This window comes from Lineus longissimus, chromosome 3, assembly GCF_910592395.1.
Source record: "Lineus longissimus chromosome 3, tnLinLong1.2, whole genome shotgun sequence".
Taxonomy (NCBI): domain Eukaryota; kingdom Metazoa; phylum Nemertea; class Pilidiophora; order Heteronemertea; family Lineidae; genus Lineus; species Lineus longissimus.
Window position 1 is genome coordinate 5,705,287 of NC_088310.1, and position 24,142 is coordinate 5,729,428.

Below are 24,142 nucleotides of genomic sequence, written 5' to 3' on the forward strand. Positions count from 1 at the left end.
TTTACGAGCCTCGCGTAAATGACACCACAAACCTTTATACTTCGTGAAACCTGCTGTTGTTTTCTTCTCGAAAACTGAACAAATGCATTGACCAAATCGAGATTCACCATGGAAACACCACGCCCGACACAGACCGCCTGAACACAAAAATCGATGCGCCATGTGTTAACCATATTTACATATTCACAATGCGCTCGAAATACGGCATTCCACTCCAAATGTAGGCCATACTCACTATTGAGTATTTTGATGTACGGTACATCAAAAAGTATCACCCAACAACATGTAGAATGAATGCAGCGCGTTTATAGAATCGTTGGATGTAGGAGAAACCACTGCAGTGTTAATAGACTCGACAGAAAGGAATATCCTACAGGTATTGTTGTGTAGATTGTATACCTCAAAGAACCAGTGCTTCGATCGAGCGGATGTCATGTTGTTCAGACCTATAGATCTAGCTGGGACATCTTTTTTCAAAATGACATCTATCAAGCGTTATCTGTATGTATACATGAACTTCATTTAGTAGGTATAAAAGATGACTGAAAACTCTGGCTGTCCTGAAATCGACATCCACGTAGACAAGGGCGACTACGAAAAGGATGTTCTGCAGATAATCAAGATAATACGACCAGAGTGGACTACATGTTGCATAACTATTAAGGTAAGGAATTGCGCTTATTATGTTCAACTGTGACTGTGATGTCGGTATACCTAGAAGGTCTCAGTGATGTAGAAGTCGGGGGTTGTTTGCATTTACCGTTCGATAAGTTAAGACATTTTGTAATTTTGCATCATGGATCGAATGAAGCATCAACCCGTGATTTCCCATCCTCAGATCAGGTTTTTGCTATACTCCTACCTCGTATACAAATACCTCGTTTGAAATATCGAGAGGGGAGTACATGTATATTGAAAATCACCACTGGTAACGTCAGGATGATGATTTCCCGGCGTCAGGATGGTGAAACATAGGAAATTATTTCTCTTTCAGCCAATGAACCAAGGGAACATTAATCTGATGCTGCTGTGTCACACCGGGACTGAGGACGAGACAGCCATTGTGGTGCGGATGTTTGGGGTAGCCCTCGAGGACCTCATTCACAGGGGCAATGAACTGGCAATGGCAAAGTGTTGTGGCGAGATAGGACTCGGGCCGAAAGTCTACTGTTCTTTTAACAATGGATTCTGCTCGGCTTACCTCCCAGGGAAGACGTTTGGCTGGTTGGAACACCCTTTCAAGGACATTGAAAATGCTAGGTAGGAGGACCATTCAACATCATCATCATCGTCATTCAGGCGTCCTGCCCTTACGTGTCCTTGTAAGACTATGTGACAGACAAGCCGGTCGCATCGGCTATTTGAATAGTTATTTTTTTGCCGCGCTGCGTTAGAAATAAAAAGTCGTCGATGCAACGCTCTAAGAGTCTGTCATCGCCTGGGCTTCGCCGTGGTTTTTACCCGCTCTTCTGCCTATAGTAGTTCCACAACATCGCCCTTTAGCTCTGCAAGTCTAGAGTAACCAGCCTACTCAAAGGATCCAGCGAGGTGCAATTTTTGCATACCGTATGCTTTGAATCTAGTGTTATAATGAATGTCATCTCTAATCGGCAGAATCGTTGCGAAGACCATTGCGAGGTACCACTGCCGGAAAACGATGGAAGCAGCACGGGCCTATAATATCGGTAATGGCATGGACCTGGCTGAAGCGGCAGAGAAAATACTCATTGGATGGCCAGTCAAGTTCAGTGACCCAGAATTACATGAACTGTGAGTAGAAAATGAAATCTAAGAAATTCAATAGTAATTTGGTGGCTAATTTGAAATTGGACGCCATATTTGATCGAACGCCTACCGATATCATCTTTTTATTCACCTACACATATACCAACTGGTAACTTCGTTCACCTTTGTATTTCATTACTCAGATTTTACAAGGATCTTCCTGACAAGGAAGAACTACTAGAGGAACTACACTTCATAAAATACGTCATTGACAACATGGGCCTGCCAAGGGTCCTGAATCACGGGGATCTTAATCCGACCAATTTCGTATATAACGAAAATACTGGTAAGTAAGCTTGAAGAATTGCAACTGATGCGTGCTTATCGCCGGGTACGTCCGTGCATGGGTTCGCGAGGTCTATATACGTGTCATCGGGAAAACAATTATCATTCGGTGGTGGTGTGATTTTTGTCAGCATTGGTCAAAAATGCATGTACTGTACATTGTATCTTGCTTTAACAATGTCATTGTATGTGTATAGTATCTTTTATGATCTATGTTGCAGGAGTGATGACGTTCGTAGATTATGAGATGTGTGGGTTTAGAATTCAGATCGAAGACTTGACTAAGTTCTTGTTGAACACGTCAATAGGTGGGTAAGATCTGCTAGGCTTTCCTAGGCTGGCCTTGTTCTTTTTAACTAAATCTTTGGATGGTTTTTGCATTTAATATAATGTATCATCAGTTAATTGGTCTCGAAAAGCTCAAAAATGGCTGATGTCGACACATTTTACTCATCTTATCAATGGAAACGATTGAAATTGTGGATTGAAACTGAACTTTTTGACCTTTTGAGAAGTAGCTCAGACTCAGCGATTTTTACTCCCTTTTTACAGCTTTAACAGAGAGTGACATAGAAAAGCATAACCATAGCCCGGAGTTCGTGAGGGCTTTCATCAGGGCTTATCTCGAGGAGTTGAGGCGTTTGGATGGAAACGAAGAAATCGTCAATCAGGAAGAGGTGGAGAAATACAGAGTCTTTGCAGAAAAATTCTACCTGGTAATAACTGATAACACGCTTGAAAAGGACGTCAGCACTATTAAGGTTTTTGGGCCGAGTTGTATTCTTACAGGGGCACTAAGGCGTAATATATTGTCCTTTGCTTTTCAGATCATGCAGTTCATTCATATGATGTTATTGCCACAATTTGTAAACACAGTCGGATCTGACAAGATCAGCTACCGCTCCTTTATAACGTGAGTATAACGGAATTTCATCGACTAGTTTGTGACTTTCAACATCTTCTGCGAATAAGTACCAATAAGGGGCAAAATCTCAGCCCGTACTTCCAAATATGCTTACTGCTATAGTACTTTCTGCCACATTCCACAAAGGTGAGATATCACTCTGGCATGTATATCTCTACTGATAGTCCATGCAGCTGCAGCTAAAAAAGTTGCTTACAAACGTGATTGATACTGAATATATTCGGTAGTAAAGAGAACCTCAGGAGTGCATAGACTATGACTGACCTACACTGTTGATGAATGATCGGCAGGTCAGAATCAGAATATTGTTAGGACGTATCCCTCCCCAAAAATAATTTTAATGGTATATTTCTCTGTTTCTTTCAGCTGTTATAAAATTCGACTGAAATATTACTACGAAAACAAGAATAGGGTGCTAAGATGACGTGACTCTGGTTTAAAGTGTATACTTGTGGCGGCACACTGAGTTCATGAAAGGACTCGACTCATTGGATACCGGACCTTACTTACACATAAATCACACTGCCCCTTCGTACATGCACTGTCGGATGGAGCCCAGCCAGTCCATTTGTTGGGTTGTTTCAGTGTTTGTCATATAGCGGGTATCCTTCTATATTGTGTGGTTAATTGACCTATTTGCAAGAAAATCACAGACAAAGAAGTGAGCATCTATATTCACAGTCACTGGGTTCTTTTAAATTCAGATTTCCACTTGATATTTTGTCAATGTACATGTAAATATAATACATGTACCTTATACAATGTTTTACAATAAAAAAATAGCCTGAAATGTCAAAAGTGAATATTTTTCAGTCTTTTTCTTCATGTGGGCTCTCCTATACTTCACCAATTACTAATGATGTATGATACAGCGCTTACAACTGATATTGCAGTGATAAAATTGAGCCGGCAATGACCTCCATCAATATACATGTTCTTCTAATAAAAAAACCCGATCGATACACATAGCGTCATGTTCCGACCGTAGTATACGTACTCTCTTCATTTTTATAAGGTCACTGGCTGGTTAAATATGAATTCCCGGGTATAAGGGTGAAGCCGAGAACTCTAGTCCACTGGTTTATGAGACAACCGAAAGCGAGGCATTTATCTGCACTAGAGGCACCATTATGGATGGTACACTTTCAGTAAAAACTGCCAGAGATGCAGTCATCTGTAATCAATATGTAAAATGTCCGGACGGTAACCAGTCAGGGAACGATCCCCGTTTTCCGAGTTGTCGCCAATGCCGGGAGTTTTCCCCTCGAAGCTTTCCGCCCTACATGGAGATCCCACGGAGTAGATCTACTGGTTGTGACTCTATCCTCGGTGAGCGACTGAATGCATCAGGCAGGGTTACCCAGACGATGAAGCTGTGTGCCGACAAAAACTGCCTCGCAACGCATGCGAAAATTAGTACATGTACTTGTGTGATACTACAAGTGGCGGCGCATGGTGGCAAGCAGGGGTATCATCTTTGGATCGGTACGCCCGAGTTGGCTCTTTTATATATATTCAATGACTTTCTTGATTTTTCGATCGGTTCGATATACATGGTATTCCTCTGAAGTATATGCGACCATCTGTTCGAATCACTTGCATACAGGGCCAGGTGTATCGTTACAGCCTGTTTATATAATTAGCTTGTCAGCTCGTGTTGCTCCTATGATGAAATATACACGGCCTATAACTTGGCATACCCTTATACGTGTCAATGCAACTGCACGAACACAAATTAAACTTTATCAGCTGCTATACACCACGTGGATCATGAAAAATTATTGATTACAATCGAATCGCTGGACTAGTTTTGTACCGAGAGGTGAAAGACTATGAAAAAAATAGCGGCAAAAAATAACAGGATTCCTATAGCGGCTGTTGGCTTTTTCAACACTTGTAAGCGGTTATTGATCATTGCGTGCATAGGAGTAGTACCTGGTGTCGGCGTTCCTGTGCTCTCTTTCGAAAAGACCGTTAAAGGTAGGTTTATAGACCATTTTCATTAATTGTACAATTTAGTTCAACTTCTTGCGCGACGTTCCATTAAGTCAGATTCAGACTAAAGAGTCTGAGTCTGGATTCAGACTAAATGCAGTAAACGGTACCTGAAGGATGGACAGGCTTTAAACTGTTCGTCGTAATCCGCCTTTTATAGACCAGACCCGTTTCATGAGTTTTAAGATTTTTAAAAGATAGGCGTTTATATTAGGTGCTAAATTTATCCAGACCACACAATTCTGAATGTGAATTGCTGGTCACATTCCCGGTCACTTTCACGACCCCAACCTCCTTTGGTCACAGGGACGGCAGCATGCACTCGCTATGCTCTCAGCAGAACAGCGATGAGCGCGGTTGTTATGGAAATCGTAAAATATATACATGAACTAAAAGTTTTAGTCGTACTATATATTCACGACTTCCATGTGATAAAATGGGCAATAAGGTCACGTCCAATGGGTTGAGCATCGTATCTAGTCAGTGATGTGATGGGTCAAACAACAGGATGCATGCCATTGAATGCACGCAGGAAGTAACCGAACCCGGTTGATGAGGTAAAGTACTGATGTTGTGGGAATAATCGTTTTTTTCTTTTTGGATTTTGGATTTTGGATTTTGTTAGTGACTGGGTCTGGGCTTAAGGCAGGGTTGGAGCCTTTAAGAATTTATTCTACTCCCAGTGAGTAGAGCTTGAATCGTGAATTTACAGGCCAATATATAGCTGGGTGATGATGTTAGTAATGGGACTTATATATAGCGCTTATATCCAACTGATTTTAGTCGTTCAGAAGCGCATAACGACAAATGCAAGTAATTGCCAAGTGAGTGACCGGAGATCAAGCCTTTGTACTTCAATTAGTTTGGTTACCTCACTAACGAGGGGGCAGTTAGTTTTCTCACTGATTATCACTCCTATGGTAAGACCTTTCTGAAATAATCGAGTTGTGGAGTTTGAAGACTGGTTTCTATCAATTCTGTTGGCGAATTATCCTGAAAAACATCGTGGGTTGATATTTTGGAGCGGATAGCACCTTTTCTACCTCATATATCGAGAGGCAGAGTATATTGAAAACCACTGGTGCCAGGATGGACCTTTCCAATACAAGTACAGAGATGTGTGGAAAAATACACAATATTCAAAAAAATTACAGCAGCCATTAAAACTCAGTACTTCCGAGCCAGTGCAATATCGCCGGCGAAGTTCAATGTAGAGCATTGATGTCCACATTTACAAGACAGGTGCAAAAGGTCCGAATCAATATATTAATTTTGGCTCATTTGGTTGTTGATGAGGGGACACATGTTTCTCACACCACAAAATAAACACGAGAAGTCGCATGGCCGAGGCGAATAGGCACGGCATTATCCTCCTGGTCACCTAAATCCCACACCCAGTTGACGTCTATAGAAATGTCGGATCTGAGGATCCGGTCGTTTAGGTGTGTGATAGTTGCAGGCCCGCGTCTCCTGATTGAAGGACTATTTTTTTCAAAGATGAAGGACAAAACCGTGACAGGAAAAGGGCAAAGGTCAGAGGTCATGAGAAGCGAAGTCCTTCGTTTTTTTCAGAGGCACACGTTCTAGATTAACATTGTATGAACATTTAATTCAGCCTTTTGTGTCTATATAAATGTTATTGACCCTCTTTGTCTTATTCTTCAGGCAAACCACATCATGCGGAGAACAAAGTACTTCCTGGGTGGAGTAATTTTGCTTGTGCCTGTCCTACTTATTGTCAGATGGTACAGAGTTGCGTTCTATCTCCATCAACCTGCTTTCATGAAGAACAGACCAAGAGCACATTTAATTGCCAAACAGCCTGTGTCGATATTTCATCCGGAGAAACCAATTCTTTTGAGAGACGGCGTCAGAAAACAAATCTCACCAACGTATGCGTCTGGGTTACCTCCGTCATCGAAATCCGGACAGATAGAAATAAGTCGACCGGCTGTTATATCAGCCACGAACGAAGAGGTAAAGAAAGAAAGAAGCCAAGGTGATGCAACGCATAAACAATCAGAGATTTCTTTTTTGTCAATGGACGCCACTTCCCCGGAGACGGAGCACAGGTCGGGAACGCGGCAGACGGTAGGAAACTGGACGTCTGCTGATTTGCTAAGATGGCAGCACAGCTTCAAAACACCAAAAACAACATGGACGCTCTTCCTTACAATGGCAAAGCGTGGCATGACGACAATAAAGGACAAAGAAATAGGACTTGATCTGCTACGGGTGTTCTTGAAAGAAGCGGATCAAATTGGCATTAATTGTTTTCTGTACGGCGGGACGCTTCTTGGAAGCTGGCGCCATCACGGTGCCATCCCGTGGGATGACGACATTGACATTTTCTGTGACTTCAAAAAACGAGAAGAACTGCAAAAAAAACTGGAGAAATTAAAACCCGATTATATTGCTGCTCCGGCTGGGCCGAGGATTAAGTTCTACTCAAAACAATCATGGCGGAAGACGCAATATGGGTGGAGGTGGCCATATTTGGATGTTCAGTTTTTTGCCAAGAATGACAAACAACTCTGGGACATAGCGAGTGAATTCAAATACATCAAATATCAAGTGTCTGATGTATTTCCTTTACATAAACGTCCCTTTGAAACATTCTGGATTAATACCCCAAGAAATTCACTCGGTTTTCTAAAAGACGCTTATACCGGTGGTTCCCTAAATGACTGTGAAACAGGGTGGTACAATCATAAAGAAGAACGAGGTGCGAAACAAATACACGCGAGTTGTGAAAAGTTTAAGAATCTTATACCCTTTGTTCATCGAAATATTGTGGATGGGAAAGTAGAGGAGACGTTGATGATTGGTGATAAGGTGTTACAAAAAGTTAGAGTAGAAAAAGAATCGATTAAGTCAGTTACTGCAGATCCGTATGATTTAAAACAGCGTAAATAAGGTGTCTTGCCGTTTCGGGAGGGAGTTACACTGCAAAGTAAGCTTATACCTACCTGACTGGTGTAGATATTTCGGGAGGGACTCTTGCCCATCACTGCGTGGTACACCTGATTCGGGAGGAAGTGCACAGCTGTTTCGGGAGGAGTTGTCTATATTCCTCACAGAGCTATTGGGAGTTTTAAAATTTGATGACACGCAAATGAAGTATATGTCCGAAAGCAGCCTTGTCTTTTATTCCAAACCATCAAGTCACAGACATAACAATACAAGCCCTGCGGTGCGTGTGGGTGCGATTCTTGGTGAAATGAAGGGGACGGTCCGACTGCCATGGTTTCTTTAGAACGGTGGTAAATGTTAGGCAAAGGACATAAAGGACGGAACAATTGAAAAAAGAGCTATGAAAGAACTTTCACTATGTTATGAGTACCTATCCCACAATTTTAACTCTATCCTATACAGCAGTTTCCGACTCTCAATAACATCACAACCAATAGGCCAGGCACCTCTCCTTTGATAACATTATCATCAGTTTGCGGGTCATCCACAGTTATCAAAATTTTCAAAACAGTACAATACACGTAGCCTACTATTGTCGGCGGATCCCTCTCATCCTGAAAGGGTGCTTTCAGAGATGATTTTTTATCTCCACTCGCATAGTGTACTTTCTGTTCTGTTTTGACTATATTTTGATAAAAACGGATGACCCCATGATAAAACAGGCCTGAATTCATATATTATTATTGATTCGAGCGATGTATAATGATATTAATAGCTCTAGTACTATGTGTAGATCTTCGCTGAGCTGTGACGTCTAGTTAATATTGTCCTACCAATATATCGACCATCAATAACCCTTCAATGGAAACCTTGTGGTGTTCAGTTAGCAACGCGATACACTATCGAAACGTAAAGATATCCACTGCTTTGTAGACAGCAGTGCTGGCAGTTTGTATTGCATGGTCCATCTGGCCTCGCATTTTTAGCCCGAAGGATTTTAGCAGGAAGGATTCGTTGTAAACATCTGCGAGATTCGTTTCAAGAACATTTTCAGGTAAGAAGTTTAATAGTCATGTTGGTCAGAAGTGGAGCACGATAACATTGCTTTTACTATGTTTATTATTGAAATGGCTCTTGGTTGTTGTATCTTCTTGTCGCCATGAGGACATTCGTATGACCCTCAATATTTTGACATGGTTTGCTATGTGAGGAGTAGGTATGGGGGGGGGGGGGGTTGAATACATCTGGAAGTTTAGAATAGACAGCCGCAAGAAAAATGACACTCGCAGCTGGGTATGCATGGCCCTCGAACTTCGGGATAGCTTCCGTTCCAGGGGTTCTGCATGTATGCCACTCGTCTCCGGTAAAGGTTGGTCCCGCGTCTTTGGATCCTCCTATTGGCGCTTTTTGTCTCGGGGTTATTGATAGTCATGGCCTCTTTAGAACTATACCATTAACCGCCAGAATACAATGATGCTGAACTGGACACTTTTTCCAGGGTGACATTTCCTACTTCTTCACTGGGAAACACATTGAACCGATGAAATGTTTTTATGTATCCTTCCTATACAAGGTGATTATTTTTATTCAACGTTTCCTTTAGTCACAGTGATACAAAGACAAACACACGGCATGGATGACATCAAGACGGCTCGTCCGGCGGCTGACCAGACCCCTCGTCCGAAGGGCGCCATGGCCTTGTGGTACAGGACGCCAGACATCGAAAAGGTACGCAGGGATGGAACAAACGCTATTAGCGAGCCAAACCAAAAGGATTTTAAAATTGTCTGCGAGACTTGTTGCAGCTTCCTTGTCCAATGGGATCTGCGGCATTAAGTTCCGGGGCTGTGATTCATAGTGAACCAATCACTACAGCAGAGGTTCCAATTCCGAAAATACACCTGCCAGAGCTGCGGCGGCAAGTCGTAAATCATTGATAACGGCAAGACTTTTAAAAGACCATATCGTTTTTAGAGACTCCATCGTTATACAGGGAATCACATATCTCTTGCAATTTCCTTATGAAAAACACCCAGATATTGCCTGGATGAAATCGGTTACAAGACAGTGTCACTTGTAGGAAAATACAACGGATGAAACTCGCATGGGCGAGCGTTCGGTGCCTTTAGTTTGTTCTGATTTTAATTTTCTCCACCTCGCTCTTTCAGAAAGTCAATTACCCGTCCACCCTGTCACTCGAACGGAAGGTAAACTTGGCTCGTGCCAAAGTGGAGAGATACCGCGAGGAAAACAGGATGATGCCAGAGATGGCAGACGATCTTCTCTGGCTCAAGATCACGAATGAGGAACGGGAGAAGGCCAAGGCGAATTACGCCAAGCGTCACATGATGCGCTCGGCCATCAAGGATTACGCAATCGCGGATTATGAGGAGCACCGGGTTTTCAATGAGGTGCTGAAACGACAGGAGGAGATTGATAAAGAGAAGAGAAAGGGAGAATCTGATGCCGATTGCCTTCGGAGGATTGAGAGGGAGGAAGAAAATCAAACCATTCAGGTGACGATTTCCAGCATTTTTACATTTTAATCAAATCTTACCTTCTCTGAGATCAGATCGACTGCGATGATAAAGATGATATCTTGAACTGTGTAAATGAGTGCTGTTCAGTGCTCCTTGAACAGTATTCCTGCATGCTCTTCTAATGTAGGCCCATTGCAGAGACGAATTAATGTGGGTTTTTTTACATTTTGATAGTTCATCATGTGAGATCAATGGTTGTGACAAGCCTCACCTTGAGGCCCATCTACCCATGTATAGGCCTACTCATGATTTTTAACTAATTTCAACTGAAGTCGGATTTTTAACATGATCATCTAATCCTATCATTTCAGGTACTTAAAAAAGACTGGGAGACCAACTCTCAACACGAAGACCCATTAATCAAAGAGGCGCGGGGAAAGGTTGCCAAGTTTCGCTCAAGCAACCCGACCATGAATGAAGTGCCGGACGAAATAATTTGGGAGCGGATCGAGGAGCAGGCGAGAGAGGAGGAGCTGACGGCTCTAATGAACACCCCGGAGGCCAGGTCTATTGAGGATATACTAGCTGATCATGAGAGGGAGCGAGTCAGGCAGGAGGTCGGCAGACGGAGGGCAGAGATCTTCAAAGTAAAGAAGAGATACGAAGGGCCGGAGGATGCGCTGCTGCGGCTGGAACGGTTGGAGAAGGAGAAAATACGGCTGGCGCTAAGAGCCGATTGGAATGAGAGAGATGACAAGTGTTAGAGATTTCAAATCGTTCCGTGTTCAGAAAACGGGAACGCTGATTAACTGGTGTGATAATGATAATGGTCCCAAGAAAGAAAGTCCTTGATGATTTCGGTCCGATACACTATTCAGTCTTTCTACCCCTTGATCAAACACTGAATAGTAGTGGGAGGGCTAATTTTCGAGAGGGACTTTAATAATTTACTTTCACACCGGTCGATTTTGTCGTAAGTCGAGTGTACATTATATCAAGTATGTATAAATATCTCATATTGATATTCTCTATTTTGTAAAGTGTTTACATTGTAATTTTCATACCTCATCTAATTCCCTTATTCATTGTTCCATTGTGATAATCATTGTGTAGCATATCAACAAATAAATCATATATTATTGTAAATTTTCTCGTCTTTATTCCTACCCAATGATTGAAGATTTAGGGTTGTTGGTAGGTTGAAAGTGTGTGCTTGTGTGTGGGGGGGCCGGGGGGGGGGGGCATATGGAGTGTGACTGCACCCTTCATGATGGGCTGAGATGATCAAGATGGTTAGAGAAAGAAACCCTTGTACAGCAGTAACTGTCCAAAAGTTGAATCCACATTTGGTAATAAGAAAACACATACTGTTTAGTCTGTAATCTACTTTACTGACTTCATATCCAACCAACACAATACATTCATCATTGCATTGAACATGTCGATACAAACAAAAACATAATGCATACAGCTGCCAAGAATGAGATTTTTTACATGTAGAGCAAAGAATAACATAATATTCCAGTTTTCGAGCTCATGAGCTAGTATTAAATAGTAAATGTCATTTAAGTTACTCGGCTGATATCAAGGTGGCATTTTTTGGCTTTCTTATCAAGACTGCTCAGGTAGACGCAGACATAATTTTTTTTACCTGAATGGTCTTGATCAGACAACCAAGAACTAAAAGTGAGGTATCAATTATGTTCTCCTCTAAAAGGGCTCAAAGTGAACACCAAAATAAAGCTTATTGATATAAAATAGAAATTATCCCCATGATTGTCACTTTAGGCTAACACAACTAATGTTTAAGTTCAGGGCATGTAAGGGGACCAGGAGGATAAAACATCCACAGAACCTGTAACAATCCACATGATTAAGGTTTTTGACACAATACAGTGGAACCTCCCTTAGCGGCCACCTCTCTATTAAGGACAACCTCTCTATTAAGGACACTAGTTTTGGTCCCAAATTGGTACTTTCTATTCAATTGGACCTCTCTATTAAGGACAGCACTTGCCAGTCCAGAAGGTGTCCTTAATAGAGGTTCAACTGTACTCCAAATCAAAAACAAGCATAAGGCATAAAGAAACAAAATCAAAGTAGATAACTTGTAATAATTTCATCCCTGACACCAAGTAGTGACCAGTACTGGAATCATATTTATTCATTAGAGTTTAGCAAATGCATCTTTGATGATCATTTCAGCCTCTTGTTTATGTATTTCACCAACACCTGTAGCAGGAGCTGCGAGTACATCACGGCCGACGAAATTGAGCTGTAAAATAGAATTAAAATAGATTATGTGTTGCTACCGAATGATGGAATCAAGCAGAGGAAGATCTGACTGATGATACTTATTTTCCATTTGGTTGGTTTTTTCTCGGCTGAATGTGACGCTACAAAGCAGACAAACTTTCAAAACTCTTGGCAAACTGGCCAGGGTAACACCAGGAATTATCCATTCGAATACCTGGACCTGGGTTTGTGTGTTTAGTTGAAACAACAGCGAACATATTGATAGGCTCATATGAGCGACCACAGGCAAATTGGGAGAAAAAGCTACCTTAGTCCCGACCACCTTCTCAAAACGTGGATTGATGAATGACCACGCTCCCATATTACGGTGTTCTTCTTGACTCCACACAAATTCTAAAAATACAAAAAGTTTCGAAATAATCTTTTTTTTATAAATTGGATATTTATGGTAAGCCACATTGTCTGCTGAAACCCAAATAATGAAGATGTTCTGCATTTGTACTGGTCCTTGTTCAAGAAATTAGGGGTAACAACAAAAAGCTCTCCGTGAATAGAAACGCAGGCTATAATTGATAATCTGTACTTTGAACTGAATAATCTGCCAAGCAGTACAATGCAATAGTCATTACACACCTTTAGCATTCTTATATTTGTTGAGTTCATTCCTGATGTCTTCAACAGGGAAAGGACATAACTCCTGAAAAGACAAGAGAAAATTTCGGGCTGAATTAGAACTCCTGGGGCCATTCCACGTATTCTTAAACCATTGGGGCCATTCCACACGTACCATTTGACTAAAACAGGCTTATTTCTCATTCTTGAGTTGTGTGTGACATAATTGTTTTCTTGACCTGTTACCATTTGCTAATTGCCAATTATACAAAGTACAGCAAAGCTGCCCAACCTTCTTTTGATAAATCTGACTCTGAAACTTTAGAGAACACTTTTTGGCTCTCTTACCAAGAACCAGAGAAGTCTGTAACTCAACTCACCTCCAGCCTTATTATAGCCACATCATTGATATTTTCAGTTCCTCTGTGTTTATCTAAGGCATAGTAGTGCTTCCCACAGCATATAACAACTCTCGTCACACGACTTGGATCAACCGTCGTGTCTCCTATCACAGTCTGGAACGCCGTACCAGGAGCCATCTCGGCGAGACTGGAACCTGCTGCCGGGAAGCGTAGGATCATCTTCGGCGCTGCCATGATTAGAGGTTTACGGAAGTTTCTCACCATCTGAAAAAGGAAACAGTCAGCATTTTGAATGTACAACCTCAAGGAAGACCATATTACAAATCGGCAAAATGCTGAAACAAGATTTGAATTGCCATTTGAGCCGAGACTACTGTTTGCCCCTTTCTCTTGTTGTTTCTCAGATACTGTTTTCGACCACAGGCGTACTGCAAAAGTGTCTGAATATATTTTGGAATTGCTCGAAGTGAGCTGATTGACTCACCTGTCTCCTCAGTAAATGGAAATACTGCGCTGACGTGGTTGGATTAGCCAGCTGGAAGTTGACATCATCGCCATCTATGCCTGTCTCTTTACTGTCCGTCATCTGAAGGAATCTTTCCATCCTGCAGCTTGAATGCTCCGGCCCTGCACCGTCCATGCCATGGGGTAGGAGAATCACCAGGCCAGACTGACGCAGCCACTTAGCTGAAACAAAAATGTTAGATTGGCTTATCATCCCCAAACTGCTCACTGCCAAGGCCCAACCATCATTTTCTGCTTGGAGTGCAGCACTCATGCTATCTGTTGACAAAAAACTGCACTAGAGGTGGATTTCCATGATGCGAGGCTGAATGGCTCCAGACCAAAGGGCCATTTCAACAGCAAATAAGAATAAGACACTTAAGTTGATAACCAAAATATAAATTTAGAATTCAGAGTTGATATCCCCTTGGTCAATTAACTTACTTTCTCCTGAACAGACATATGTGTCAATTATAGGCTGAGCGCCATTGAAGAAGTCACCAAACTGTGCCTCCCAAATCGCCAATGTGTTGGGGTCATCGATACTGATGCCGTACTCAAATCCTAGGACAGCCTCCTCAGACAGGGCACTGTTAGACACCTGAAAGGTAGGAGATGGTGGGAGATCAGCTTAAGAGCCAAGAGCCTTCAAGCAGAACGAGGTCCCCAAATGATAACAGAAACAATGTAAATCCCAACTGTTTACAAATGGTCACTATTAGGAAAGGTCATCATTAGGAAAACGCTATGCCGATTCCTTGAGGGCTGAAAAGGATGTTGACCTTTGCACCCACTGATATATGATGCCTGAGACATAGGGCCAGTATTCTTCACAAATTCACAGAGGACTTGACACGAAGTCGCCAGGGCTCACCACATTTTGGCCCCAAATTGTTCACTGATAATAAGTACATGTAACTTTCTATTAAAGATGATGAAGAAGTCTGCAATACCTCAATAGCAGTCTTTTGATCTGGGTACATATGATTCAATGGAATGTACATATCATCTGTCTTCTGATCAACCAACATGGCATGACGATGACTGAAGGTACCCCGGCCAACATCCTGGCCACTGATACGAACATTAAAACCTGAAAATAAATGTCATGAAATCGCTTCGCCATGAAAATTCAATTGTTGGTGAGATTAGGAACTAAATATCTATTGTTGGAACTTGCACTTGAGGTGGTGATTGCCCTGTGGTTCTACTTTTGATAGCACTGCTACATATTCCTCTGAAGAAGGGAACAAATACACCCCTTTTGACAAGTGCCTCCTGGTGATAGCTCAACTGCAGGCCATCGCAATCACTATTCTTGATTAAGAGTCGAGGTATGCTGTCCAACTTACCCTGTGATAAAAGTGATCCAAAAGCAAGGGCCTCAGCTGTTGACCAATCTAAGCCCGTCCCCTCCTCAAGTCGCACAATACGCCGCCCCACGTGAGTTTTGTGGATGTTTGGATGTAACGCCTGAAATAGAATCCCACAAAATATATCCAGCAACTAAACTTGCTATTTTATTTCAGATTTCTGAAGATACTAATGTGTTGTCTAGTAACAGAATAACAGTATAAACATGGAATGACATTCAAATTGCACATCATACTGATACTAAGAATATGTGTGGCACAGTTTTTGTACTTACAAAATCTTCCGGCACACTGACTGACTTAGCACCAACATACTTGAGCAGGTCTGGGCTGACCCCTGTTTCCCACTTGCTGATTGAATCCGGGGCCTGGCTGAATCCAGACCACTGCTTCTCGAGGTGATCGGCCTTTGGTACGTGCGACTCACTTAGTTTGATCTGATCGTTCAGGTGTTTCTGCCAATCATTCACACACTCCTCCAACTCGGCGTCACCACAGAGACCTTCGTTCTGAAAAGTAATTTTACACATGTTTGACTCCGAGATCCAATGAAATAGTTTCAGCCATCTTTGTCAGGAATTCTATTCTATTCTTTAACAATCTTTTCAAAAACTATTCTGACAGAATCTATTCTGCTCCACTCACCACAACTTGAGCTCTAAACTGATCTGGGACACTAGCTTTGTTATTGATGACTTGATACATCAACGGCTGTGTAAATGATGCTTCATCTAATTCATTATGGCCCCATCTGCGGAAACACACCAAGTCAACAAAGACGTCCTTCCTAAAGGTGTCACGGTACTCCATGGCGAGCCGCGTAGCACGGATGACCTCCTGTAACAAAAGGTAATGATATAAACAAAATTATAATCTTCTGTTAGGCGTCTGTCAAAATGAGAAATAACTTCCAAAATCCATTCCATACTAACCTCTGGGTCATCACCATTGACATGGATCACTGGACAGCCTATCATTTTGGCTACATCACTACAATACATGGAAGACCTAAAAAACAAGAGAGGAATTTGTAGAACGGCTTTAAAACATATGTTCTATGGTATTCAGTCAAGAGTATATTCATATCAGAGTAGAGGGCCCCGGCTGCACAATCAGTGTTAGCAGTAATGTTGCCATTAAGTCCAAACGCAACTATAGTAAACAAAGTCTACAACTTTTTCTACCACTCTATACACATTTCTATTGAGAGAGTAAAGACAGGAACTTGAGCGCCATATTTCCTCAGCTTACCTCCCTCTTTCCGGTTCTGTCGTAAATGCCACCTGGTTATTAACAGCAAGATGGATGCTACCACCTACTCTGAAGTGAGGGGTGTAAGCTATACTGAATGTTTCGGCAACAACACCCTGCAAAGAAGAAATGACAACTGTCAAGGCAAAGAATGACAATCAAGAAATCCCTTCACCAGGATCGTTGCTTGGATATCTCGTGCAGGGGGATGCGCAGTAGCTCACTGCACTGGGTGGAAACATTGTTGAATATTCCACCCAGCAAACTGCATGCAAGTTGCCCTAAACGGACCGAAATGACGCTGGTCAAATCAATCTCTAAAGCCTCCATCATTTTTAATGATATTATACAAATAAATGTTCATAACTAACCTGCGCAGCAACAGATCCGTCACCATGAACTTGTACACAGAGGACTTTATCACCATGGGTCACCGATTCGTCCAATGTATAATCACCATCTCCGAGTCTGCGCTGGCGGGAACGAGCTTTTCCTACGCACACCGGATTATTAGCCTGAAAAAGTTCATATGAGTTACTCAAGATTAACCTGGTTTCTATTAAATCTGGCAAGCACACGAAAGATTCAACACGTTCAAATGAATATTCTCCTTACTCTGTCCAGAATTGACTGGACAATGTGGTGCCAAGTTCATCATGAAACTTGGCTTAAAGTTGAGCTATGCTTTCCATTCATTTGCATCAAACATTCAAATTTTTCAAAAGCCTCCCTCCTCATAATGGTTTCCCTAAAGTCTCATGCCAAATATAAGAGGCCTCTTGACTGCCAGCCAAGAGTCCAAGGAACTAGTCGACAGAGGCTTCTTAAAGTTATGGCTCTAAAAGCATACCTCAAGATGAGAAGGGTTGGGTATCAAGGACACATGGACACTCCGCTCCCCATATTTGAGATCTGTAGAAATACCTGAAATATTGAAATGATAAAACTGCATGTTGATCTTCTACACTTTCTAAGCATGTAGTCAATTTGCTGACTGTGGTTGTTCACTGATACAATCCGGAATGGACAAAGATTTTTGTGGTACTTACTTAAATGTGACAGCACATCGCCAGATCCTTTAACCCCCGGTGGAAATTCTCTTTTACCCTTCATCTGAAATGGGATGAAAAAATGTCAAATTCTGCGCAGCCACGTGCATACAGGTATGTGTTTAACCCCCGAAAGCTTTCAGGTAATGGAATAACGCGTGCATCAGGGATTGGTTTAATTGACTTGATTCTTTTCCAGATAGATCACATCTCATTAATACACTACTGATGTATCAAAGTTTCAACCTCACAAGAGTATTCCAGAGACCTTTGGAATAAGTCAGCCCCAAATGTTGTGATTATCTACATCTAATATTCTACTACCATCGAAGAAGGTCAATGAAACTTCAGTTCCACTTTTGAATTCAACTTACCTTCTGAAGCATAACAACCATAGGGAAGTTTAACATGCAGGTGAGGAGATTATTTCGACCACGATGTGGCATACACATCACAATGTCTTGGATCCCAGCTGAAAGAGAGACACAGTCTTCAATAGAAGTCTATAGGCTTCTAGTCCCTCTTTTCATATTTCACATGGGTCGGCAAATCAAAGCATCTACAGCATAGACAATGAGGAATTTGAAAAGGTAGACAAAAGACGGTCAAAGAATTTATTCAACAAGAATATAATTCTTCATTTATAATTCTTCATTGCCCCTTCACAGCAGACAACCTACCTTGAGCAGACGCTGAGAACACCTCCTCAAAAAACATCATCATACTCTCTGCGCCTTCACCTCCATATCTCTTCACGGTGGGGAACTTGCTGGCCAGAAAATGATCATAAGCCTGACATTTGAGCATAAGTTTCGCAAGGGCCACTTTGCGTTCTGGTGGGATGGGTTCGTGCCGTGTTTCTTCATACCTCTGGGCAAACCACTCACGTTCTTCAAGGCTCTGGCAATAAATGAAAAGAAAGAAGGTAACAATAGGCAGTGCAAGCAAAACTACAGCATCCACTAGGGTACTGTATGGTTGTGACAGAGACGCGACACCATTTTTCTTCAAGTTTTGACGACAAGATTTTGGAGACTTACCTGTAGTTGTTGAAACTCCACTGCTACTGTACCGCAATATATTTCTCGGAGTTTTTGTATAACGTCACTGGTGGTTGCTGTGGTTACACCAGTGTTGAGAATGCCATGGAGATCATGGAGAGTGGCCTGCTCGTGTGCGAGCCCATAATGTGACAATTCCAATTCTGGGGCAGACCTGTAATTTGAAAGAAACTTGTTCATCAGGATCATTCAGTGAGACATACAACGGTGTCCACAAGAAATTGCAAACTCTCAGATAATAACTCTGTTATCCTTAATTGCACCCTTTCATCTTTTTGAAAAATTATTTTTCCATCAGATTGGCTTTGCCATCTGAAGTTATAGTACAGTAAAGACAGCATCATTGGTAGTGTCAAATCTGGTATTGCAAAGTAACTCATAAAATTAGGACACATGTACACAGTGAAGAACAACATCATGTCCAACTTTACATCAAAAAGATTGAATTAAATTTAAGAAATTGACTGACACTCGTTTGGCTAGCTTGAGTGGATCTAAGGTTGCCTCCTTGTGGCCATGTTCCCTGTACGCCGTCACCAAACGAAATAGATTTCCACTTGAAATTCGGTTCTCAATCGCCTCAGCATCTGAAGAAAAAAGGATTTTGGATGTGAACAGCCTCAGAAGGGTAGAATCAAATAATCATATATACTCAGGCCATATAATCTTAATTTCTACCGTAGATGTACAATCATCACAATAATGTCAATAAAAAACTGATCGACACCACTGTCCAATATTGAATATCTTGTCAATGTCAACCCAAAGACACTTGAGCTTGAGGACGAACATCCCATGCGGTGCCATAAAGGCTTTCATTCATGCCCAAGATAAAACAACATGTAGTAGGCCTACCACTACGGATTGGTACGCTTTTTAAAAATTGTATTGACTGAATTAGTATTGTCATTGTGATAAGCGGCATCAATCAATTTTACTGTTACCTGGAATTCCAACTGACTTTTGGGTGGTTTTGGGGCGAAATCCATGTACACCTGTTTTGGAATGATAACTACGAAATCTCTGGCAACTAGCAAAACGATGGAAATATGTTGACAATCGTATATTATTCTGGGAAAACATGTTTTTGACGTTATTTGAAGGACGAATTGAGGACAAAAAAGTTCGCCATGCCGAGAACCATCTATGAAGAGATCATGAAACTAATGTTGGGATTTGATAACCAGCTGGGAGAGTTGAACGAGGCAAAAATAATCGATGGATTAAATAACCCGCCGAGGTCATGCCGATATATCATCATCATCATCATCATCATCATCATTCAGTCGGATCAATTCTTTTGTTTTTAATGAATATTTTTATTTCCCCTATCTTATCTTTTTAGTACATTTGAATATATATACCTACTGGTAATATATATATTACTAGCACTGTACCCGTGGCGCAGGCAGGTTCAAATGGGCTATACCTTGAATAGATTGAGTTGCAATGAAAATCTAATGCAATATCAAAGGAGAAGGAGAACCCAGATAGGCCTTCACATGTCGGCCTCCAAATGGCTCGGACCAATTGCACTATCACTACTATAACTTTAAAATGCGTGCTCCTCCTACATGTAGCATGATCTCGAGCAAGGCACTTAGTCGACAGGCAAGCTAGAAGTTCAGCACCGTGAGCAGCTCCTTGAATTGATAAGGCCATGCCAAGTTCAGAGTGCCTCTTCAGAGACATCAAGTTTTGAAAGCTGTGGTGAGCACATAAACATACCATGGTAACCTTAATTTGAAAATCCCTTCATAATCAAGGGCTAGCTCTGGCTAATACAGCACCCATATACAATAGACCATCAATTTGACCCCAGCTCCTTACTGCGGGAAAACCCAAGTCCAGCAACCAAAAGTACCAAAAATACGTTTTTGTTTACATTTGAAATGCACACATGCGTTTGTTTACAATTATCTCGAAGATCAGGTGACCTGCAATCGTGGATTGAAAATAACATTAACCTGGGTTTAGCAGGTCAACAGGTACAGGCTGTTCCAATCATCCCCTTACAGCCAGCCGTTCAACAGGTAATGTTAGTCACCCCACAGGGAGTGCAGGTGATTGATCAAGCCCCTGCAATAACTAAGCAGCAATGACTTGGCTTCTGTGAGTGGTAAGGAGAATTGACAGTGTCCGATTAAAAATCCCTCATTACTGCTCCGCTGAAGTAAATTTCCGAAAAAAAAACATAACGTTGCATCAGGATAACATATCACCTGCAAACGTGCAAAATTTCGAGACGAAACACGACCCCCAAATGGCACTTTATCGAGCCGCCTTATAGTATTATGATACAGATTCATCTTTCGTCAACCTCCTACGATAAGTGCCTGCTCATGAATCAAAGTGCCTAACTCACCTACTAATACATGTATTTGTATTTCTGCCTTAGTTATGTGCACCTTTTATGTAACCGCACTGACTCTCCATGTTCATTGTATCATCATGTACCATTTTCAAACAAATATTAAATAAAAAACAAATTCCTAGTGAGTGAGATTTGAATTAGTTTTTTTTCTTGTTTTCTCAAATATACCTAAAATGAGTTAAGTGAGAATCTTTTTGTCGGAGAGCAACTAATTGCAGACCAGCGATTTAAATCGCGGCTCGTTTGCCTTATTAGCACCGTGACGTCACAATTGTTTGACGCAATGCGTTGCCACACAGCAACGACGCGGGAAAGACGTCGCTCAGTTTTCGTTTGCGAAAAGATGTCAAAAACCGCCTTCATGTACCATGAGAAGTAACAGCAAAAGAATATAGCGCTGACCTGTGTGGAGTGGAGATCGTGTTTGCCACCATGTTACAATCAAAAAGCCCGACAGAGGAGTGTGATTTCTGTGGTCAGAAAGCGGTAACTTTCACGGCTGCGTGCGGCCACCACAAGGTTTGTGTCCGCTGTAATGCGACGAAGAAGGCGACGTCCGCGTGCTCTGCTTGTCTCCGACCAGGCCGGTCGGATGAAGACGACGGTAAGGAACGCTGGTGTTCATTTCTTGGATGCGACATCTTTGTGCATCTGGCCGCGTCATCTTTTTTACATTCACGAGACAGTCAGTCCGTGACGAAAAAAGCAAAAAAAGCTCGCTCAAGCACTTAACTTGCACTTTTCAGAGAACTCCGATCTGGATGGTAACAATGAAGAATGGGAGGCACTGTTACAACCCACTAAAATCAGAAAACCATCTTGGCTTACCGCTCCGACACAACCCAAAATATCAAACAGGGTGTCCACAAACGTGCAGGTGAGACTACCGATATTTGAAACCATGCCAATTTTCTTACGACCGTCACAACCTTCCCAACTCACCCCAGAGAATAACACAACCAAGTCCACAGAAGCTGGAATCTCGGACAACATCAGCCCTTTCGAGACAGAGACGGACAAATCCAGCCCAACGCGGGTCCACCGTAAACCACGGCGACTCCAGGGACAAATTGCTTCTCAGATGCATTTAAAGCCGGAGAAAAGCTTACTACAAAGCACGGAAACCCATTTGGGTGTAATTGACGAACTAGTTGTGCCAGTAGGTCTAGCGCGGGACTCTGAATCCAGCCCAGGGGACGAGGGGCAAGGTGTCGCTAGCTGGGGCGCCAAGACACCCGGTGCTATAATGTACTCGGAGTTGCGCGGGCTCCCAAGCATGTATGACCGGCGACGACCGAGGGTACCGTGGGAGTTTCAAAGCTTTGCAAATCTTGGCGAGAGGTGTACGATGATGTGGAGAGAGCAGACAGGCCAAAGTCCACCGAGAGATCTTGACGAAAATGATCAGATTGTCATGGGACAAGGAGATGTGACGCAGCCCGACGACTCGTCCGATTGTGGGCTGGGCTACATTGAACTCGAGCCGTCGGAAGACGGCACGATTGACTACGAGGATTCCCCCCTTTCAAGCTCGATCTCAATATCCTCGAGGGAAAATAACACATCACCTTGTAAAGGTAAATCACTTCATTTGCATCAGCATTTTCGATCGATCAACACTCAGACGAAACTGATGCGACCGGACATTGCTGTCTGCCGGGAGGGGATAGTCAATTTGGTATAGTCACAACCTAAGGGCTATTTTTGAAACCGGCGACTTCAATCACAATTTTTTTGAGGAAGTCCAATGCGTTTATAGAGACATGTTCCGTGCTGGGGCTGGGGCACTGACGGCCGTCTCTTTCACTTTGTGATTTCCATATTGACGAGAGTTGTGGGATATAGGCCTACAATGCCGGGAGAGGGGGGGGGGGGGTCATTCATCAGAGTTTAACGTCTCGGCTACGTGATTTCTTTTCAGGCCAGCGAATAACGTACGACAATTCTTGGGTGGTCCCGGACGGATCATCCATGAAGGAGCAAAAAATTGAAGATGACGACACCTATAGTGACTTTGATAGTGAGATGGAAGGACCCGGCTTCGAGAGCGACGACGAGGCGGAGGACTGGGAGGGGGATGATGACTTCTGGGTCACCAGCGATAGAATCACAAGGAAGGGGTTTGTTGTCTAGAAGTTGACAAAACACATTTTTATCCCAAAGCAAGAGACTGGAGATAAAGCCTGCGTTAAAAACACTAGCCTCTACATCTTTCTGAAACTAACTCAAGAAGACCATATTATATACACCACACTTGAGGTATGTATCATGTCACATTTAGTCAAAAAATCTTGACTTTGATGAGAAATTGACCGCAGATTTCTTTCACTGTGAATAGTCTACTGAATGTTAAGATTTTACTTTATTCATCATTGACGATATATAGTTGCGGCTTGTCAAAAACGATGACGTATACAATGTACATGTGCATGGCAATTGACATAGTCAGGCTCTAGTAATCATCTTCTAAAAACACTACATGAGTTGGTCATCACCACAAAATTCGGGTTTATTTTATATCATAGAAGTTCAATGGCCAATGGTTGTCGTCACAACCACAAGATGACGATAGACTGACATTTTGTAAAGGCTGAACCAAATTATGAATGTGTCTAAGCCTTAGTTATGGTCAGTTCATCGTAACCAGTCGTCGGGTCGAACTCCCTATGGAATAAATTTTTCAGAAGGGACATTTAAGACTGCTACACTGACCGGCTGCGGGCGAATAAAAAGACTATACCGTTCTCGTTCATGATTTCTGATGTTTTGTCGTCCTCGCCGGGCCCCATTAGTTAGGAAGCAAGTAAGCTCAAAACATTTCGTTTCATGCACATTACAGCTCGTCATGTAGTTAAACAATGAAACATGTTATGAGCCAACTTGCTTTCTTCAAACAACCGGGCCTAAGTGTTCGACG

General features: G+C 42.3%; 5 protein-coding genes across 8 annotated transcripts; 4 read left to right on the plus strand and 1 right to left on the minus strand.

The window, feature by feature from the left end:
• The first annotated feature begins 230 nt into the window (after nt 1-230).
• On the plus strand, nt 231-3,905 carry LOC135484927 (ethanolamine kinase 1-like). 3 transcript variants are annotated; one of them, XM_064766635.1, is made up of 9 exons: nt 231-376; nt 527-664; nt 995-1,260; nt 1,615-1,770; nt 1,929-2,071; nt 2,292-2,378; nt 2,623-2,786; nt 2,898-2,983; nt 3,362-3,905. In XM_064766635.1, exons 2-9 carry the CDS (start codon nt 539-541, stop codon nt 3,417-3,419), a joined length of 1,086 nt encoding a protein of 361 aa, XP_064622705.1. In that variant the 5' UTR covers nt 231-376; nt 527-538; the 3' UTR covers nt 3,420-3,905. The 3 variants fall into 3 exon arrangements, with proteins under 3 accessions (XP_064622705.1, XP_064622706.1, XP_064622704.1); XM_064766636.1 differs by having other exon boundaries at nt 530-664; XM_064766634.1 differs by having other exon boundaries at nt 231-664.
• Nucleotides 3,906-4,692: 787 nt separating this feature from the next.
• Nucleotides 4,693-8,592, plus strand: LOC135485535 (uncharacterized). The gene is made up of 2 exons (XM_064767640.1): nt 4,693-4,975; nt 6,656-8,592. The coding sequence occupies exon 2, from the start codon at nt 6,668-6,670 to the stop codon at nt 7,904-7,906; it is 1,239 nt and encodes a 412-aa protein (XP_064623710.1). The 5' UTR covers nt 4,693-4,975; nt 6,656-6,667; the 3' UTR covers nt 7,907-8,592.
• A 214-nt stretch (nt 8,593-8,806) lies between these two features.
• On the plus strand, nt 8,807-11,535 carry LOC135485536 (uncharacterized). 2 transcript variants are annotated; one of them, XM_064767641.1, is made up of 4 exons: nt 8,807-8,957; nt 9,513-9,631; nt 10,072-10,419; nt 10,755-11,534. In XM_064767641.1, exons 2-4 carry the CDS (start codon nt 9,536-9,538, stop codon nt 11,145-11,147), a joined length of 837 nt encoding a protein of 278 aa, XP_064623711.1. In that variant the 5' UTR covers nt 8,807-8,957; nt 9,513-9,535; the 3' UTR covers nt 11,148-11,534. The 2 variants fall into 2 exon arrangements, with proteins under 2 accessions (XP_064623711.1, XP_064623712.1); XM_064767642.1 differs by having other exon boundaries at nt 8,817-8,957; nt 9,507-9,631; nt 10,755-11,535.
• Nucleotides 11,536-11,740: 205 nt separating this feature from the next.
• On the minus strand, nt 11,741-19,983 carry LOC135484682 (2-oxoadipate dehydrogenase complex component E1-like). The gene is made up of 20 exons (XM_064766312.1): nt 19,796-19,983; nt 19,321-19,438; nt 18,831-19,005; nt 18,471-18,690; nt 18,165-18,262; nt 17,791-17,854; nt 17,592-17,665; nt 17,113-17,256; nt 16,742-16,857; nt 16,423-16,498; nt 16,136-16,327; nt 15,766-15,999; nt 15,470-15,590; nt 15,071-15,210; nt 14,562-14,718; nt 14,098-14,300; nt 13,632-13,877; nt 13,273-13,336; nt 12,947-13,032; nt 11,741-12,658 (listed from the first exon to the last, which is right to left on the minus strand). Exons 1-20 carry the CDS (start codon nt 19,932-19,934, stop codon nt 12,551-12,553), a joined length of 2,775 nt encoding a protein of 924 aa, XP_064622382.1. The 5' UTR covers nt 19,935-19,983; the 3' UTR covers nt 11,741-12,550.
• A 1,674-nt stretch (nt 19,984-21,657) lies between these two features.
• LOC135484616 (uncharacterized) lies at nt 21,658-23,358 on the plus strand. Its single transcript, XM_064766250.1, has 3 exons — nt 21,658-21,829; nt 21,972-22,802; nt 23,147-23,358. The coding sequence occupies exons 1-3, from the start codon at nt 21,658-21,660 to the stop codon at nt 23,356-23,358; spliced, it is 1,215 nt and encodes a 404-aa protein (XP_064622320.1).
• The last annotated feature ends 784 nt before the right edge of the window (nt 23,359-24,142 follow it).

What these genes read in the sequence shown, in the direction of transcription:
- LOC135485536 (XM_064767641.1), top strand. Translation starts at nt 9,536, where the DNA reads ATGGATGACATCAAGACGGCTCGTCCGGCGGCTGACCAGACCCCTCGT. An exon ending in GGACGCCAGACATCGAAAAG is followed by an intron (nt 9,632 to 10,071) that starts GTACGCAGGGAT and finishes TCGCTCTTTCAG; the next exon opens with AAAGTCAATTACCCGTCCAC. An exon ending in AAGAAAATCAAACCATTCAG is followed by an intron (nt 10,420 to 10,754) that starts GTGACGATTTCC and finishes CTATCATTTCAG; the next exon opens with GTACTTAAAAAAGACTGGGA.
- LOC135485535 (XM_064767640.1), top strand. Translation starts at nt 6,668, where the DNA reads ATGCGGAGAACAAAGTACTTCCTGGGTGGAGTAATTTTGCTTGTGCCT.
- LOC135484682 (XM_064766312.1), bottom strand. Translation starts at nt 19,934, where the DNA reads ATGTTTTCCCAGAATAATATACGATTGTCAACATATTTCCATCGTTTT. An exon ending in CTCAAGCTAGCCAAACGAGT is followed by an intron (nt 19,006 to 19,320) that starts GTCAGTCAATTT and finishes TTCAAATTACAG; the next exon opens with GTCTGCCCCAGAATTGGAAT. An exon ending in CCAACCCTTCTCATCTTGAG is followed by an intron (nt 17,257 to 17,591) that starts GTATGCTTTTAG and finishes GAACTTTTTCAG; the next exon opens with GCTAATAATCCGGTGTGCGT.
- LOC135484927 (XM_064766634.1), top strand. Translation starts at nt 539, where the DNA reads ATGACTGAAAACTCTGGCTGTCCTGAAATCGACATCCACGTAGACAAG. An exon ending in CGTATATAACGAAAATACTG is followed by an intron (nt 2,072 to 2,291) that starts GTAAGTAAGCTT and finishes TCTATGTTGCAG; the next exon opens with GAGTGATGACGTTCGTAGAT. An exon ending in CTTGTTGAACACGTCAATAG is followed by an intron (nt 2,379 to 2,622) that starts GTGGGTAAGATC and finishes CCCTTTTTACAG; the next exon opens with CTTTAACAGAGAGTGACATA.
- LOC135484616 (XM_064766250.1), top strand. Translation starts at nt 21,658, where the DNA reads ATGTTACAATCAAAAAGCCCGACAGAGGAGTGTGATTTCTGTGGTCAG. An exon ending in CCGGTCGGATGAAGACGACG is followed by an intron (nt 21,830 to 21,971) that starts GTAAGGAACGCT and finishes TGCACTTTTCAG; the next exon opens with AGAACTCCGATCTGGATGGT. An exon ending in TAACACATCACCTTGTAAAG is followed by an intron (nt 22,803 to 23,146) that starts GTAAATCACTTC and finishes ATTTCTTTTCAG; the next exon opens with GCCAGCGAATAACGTACGAC.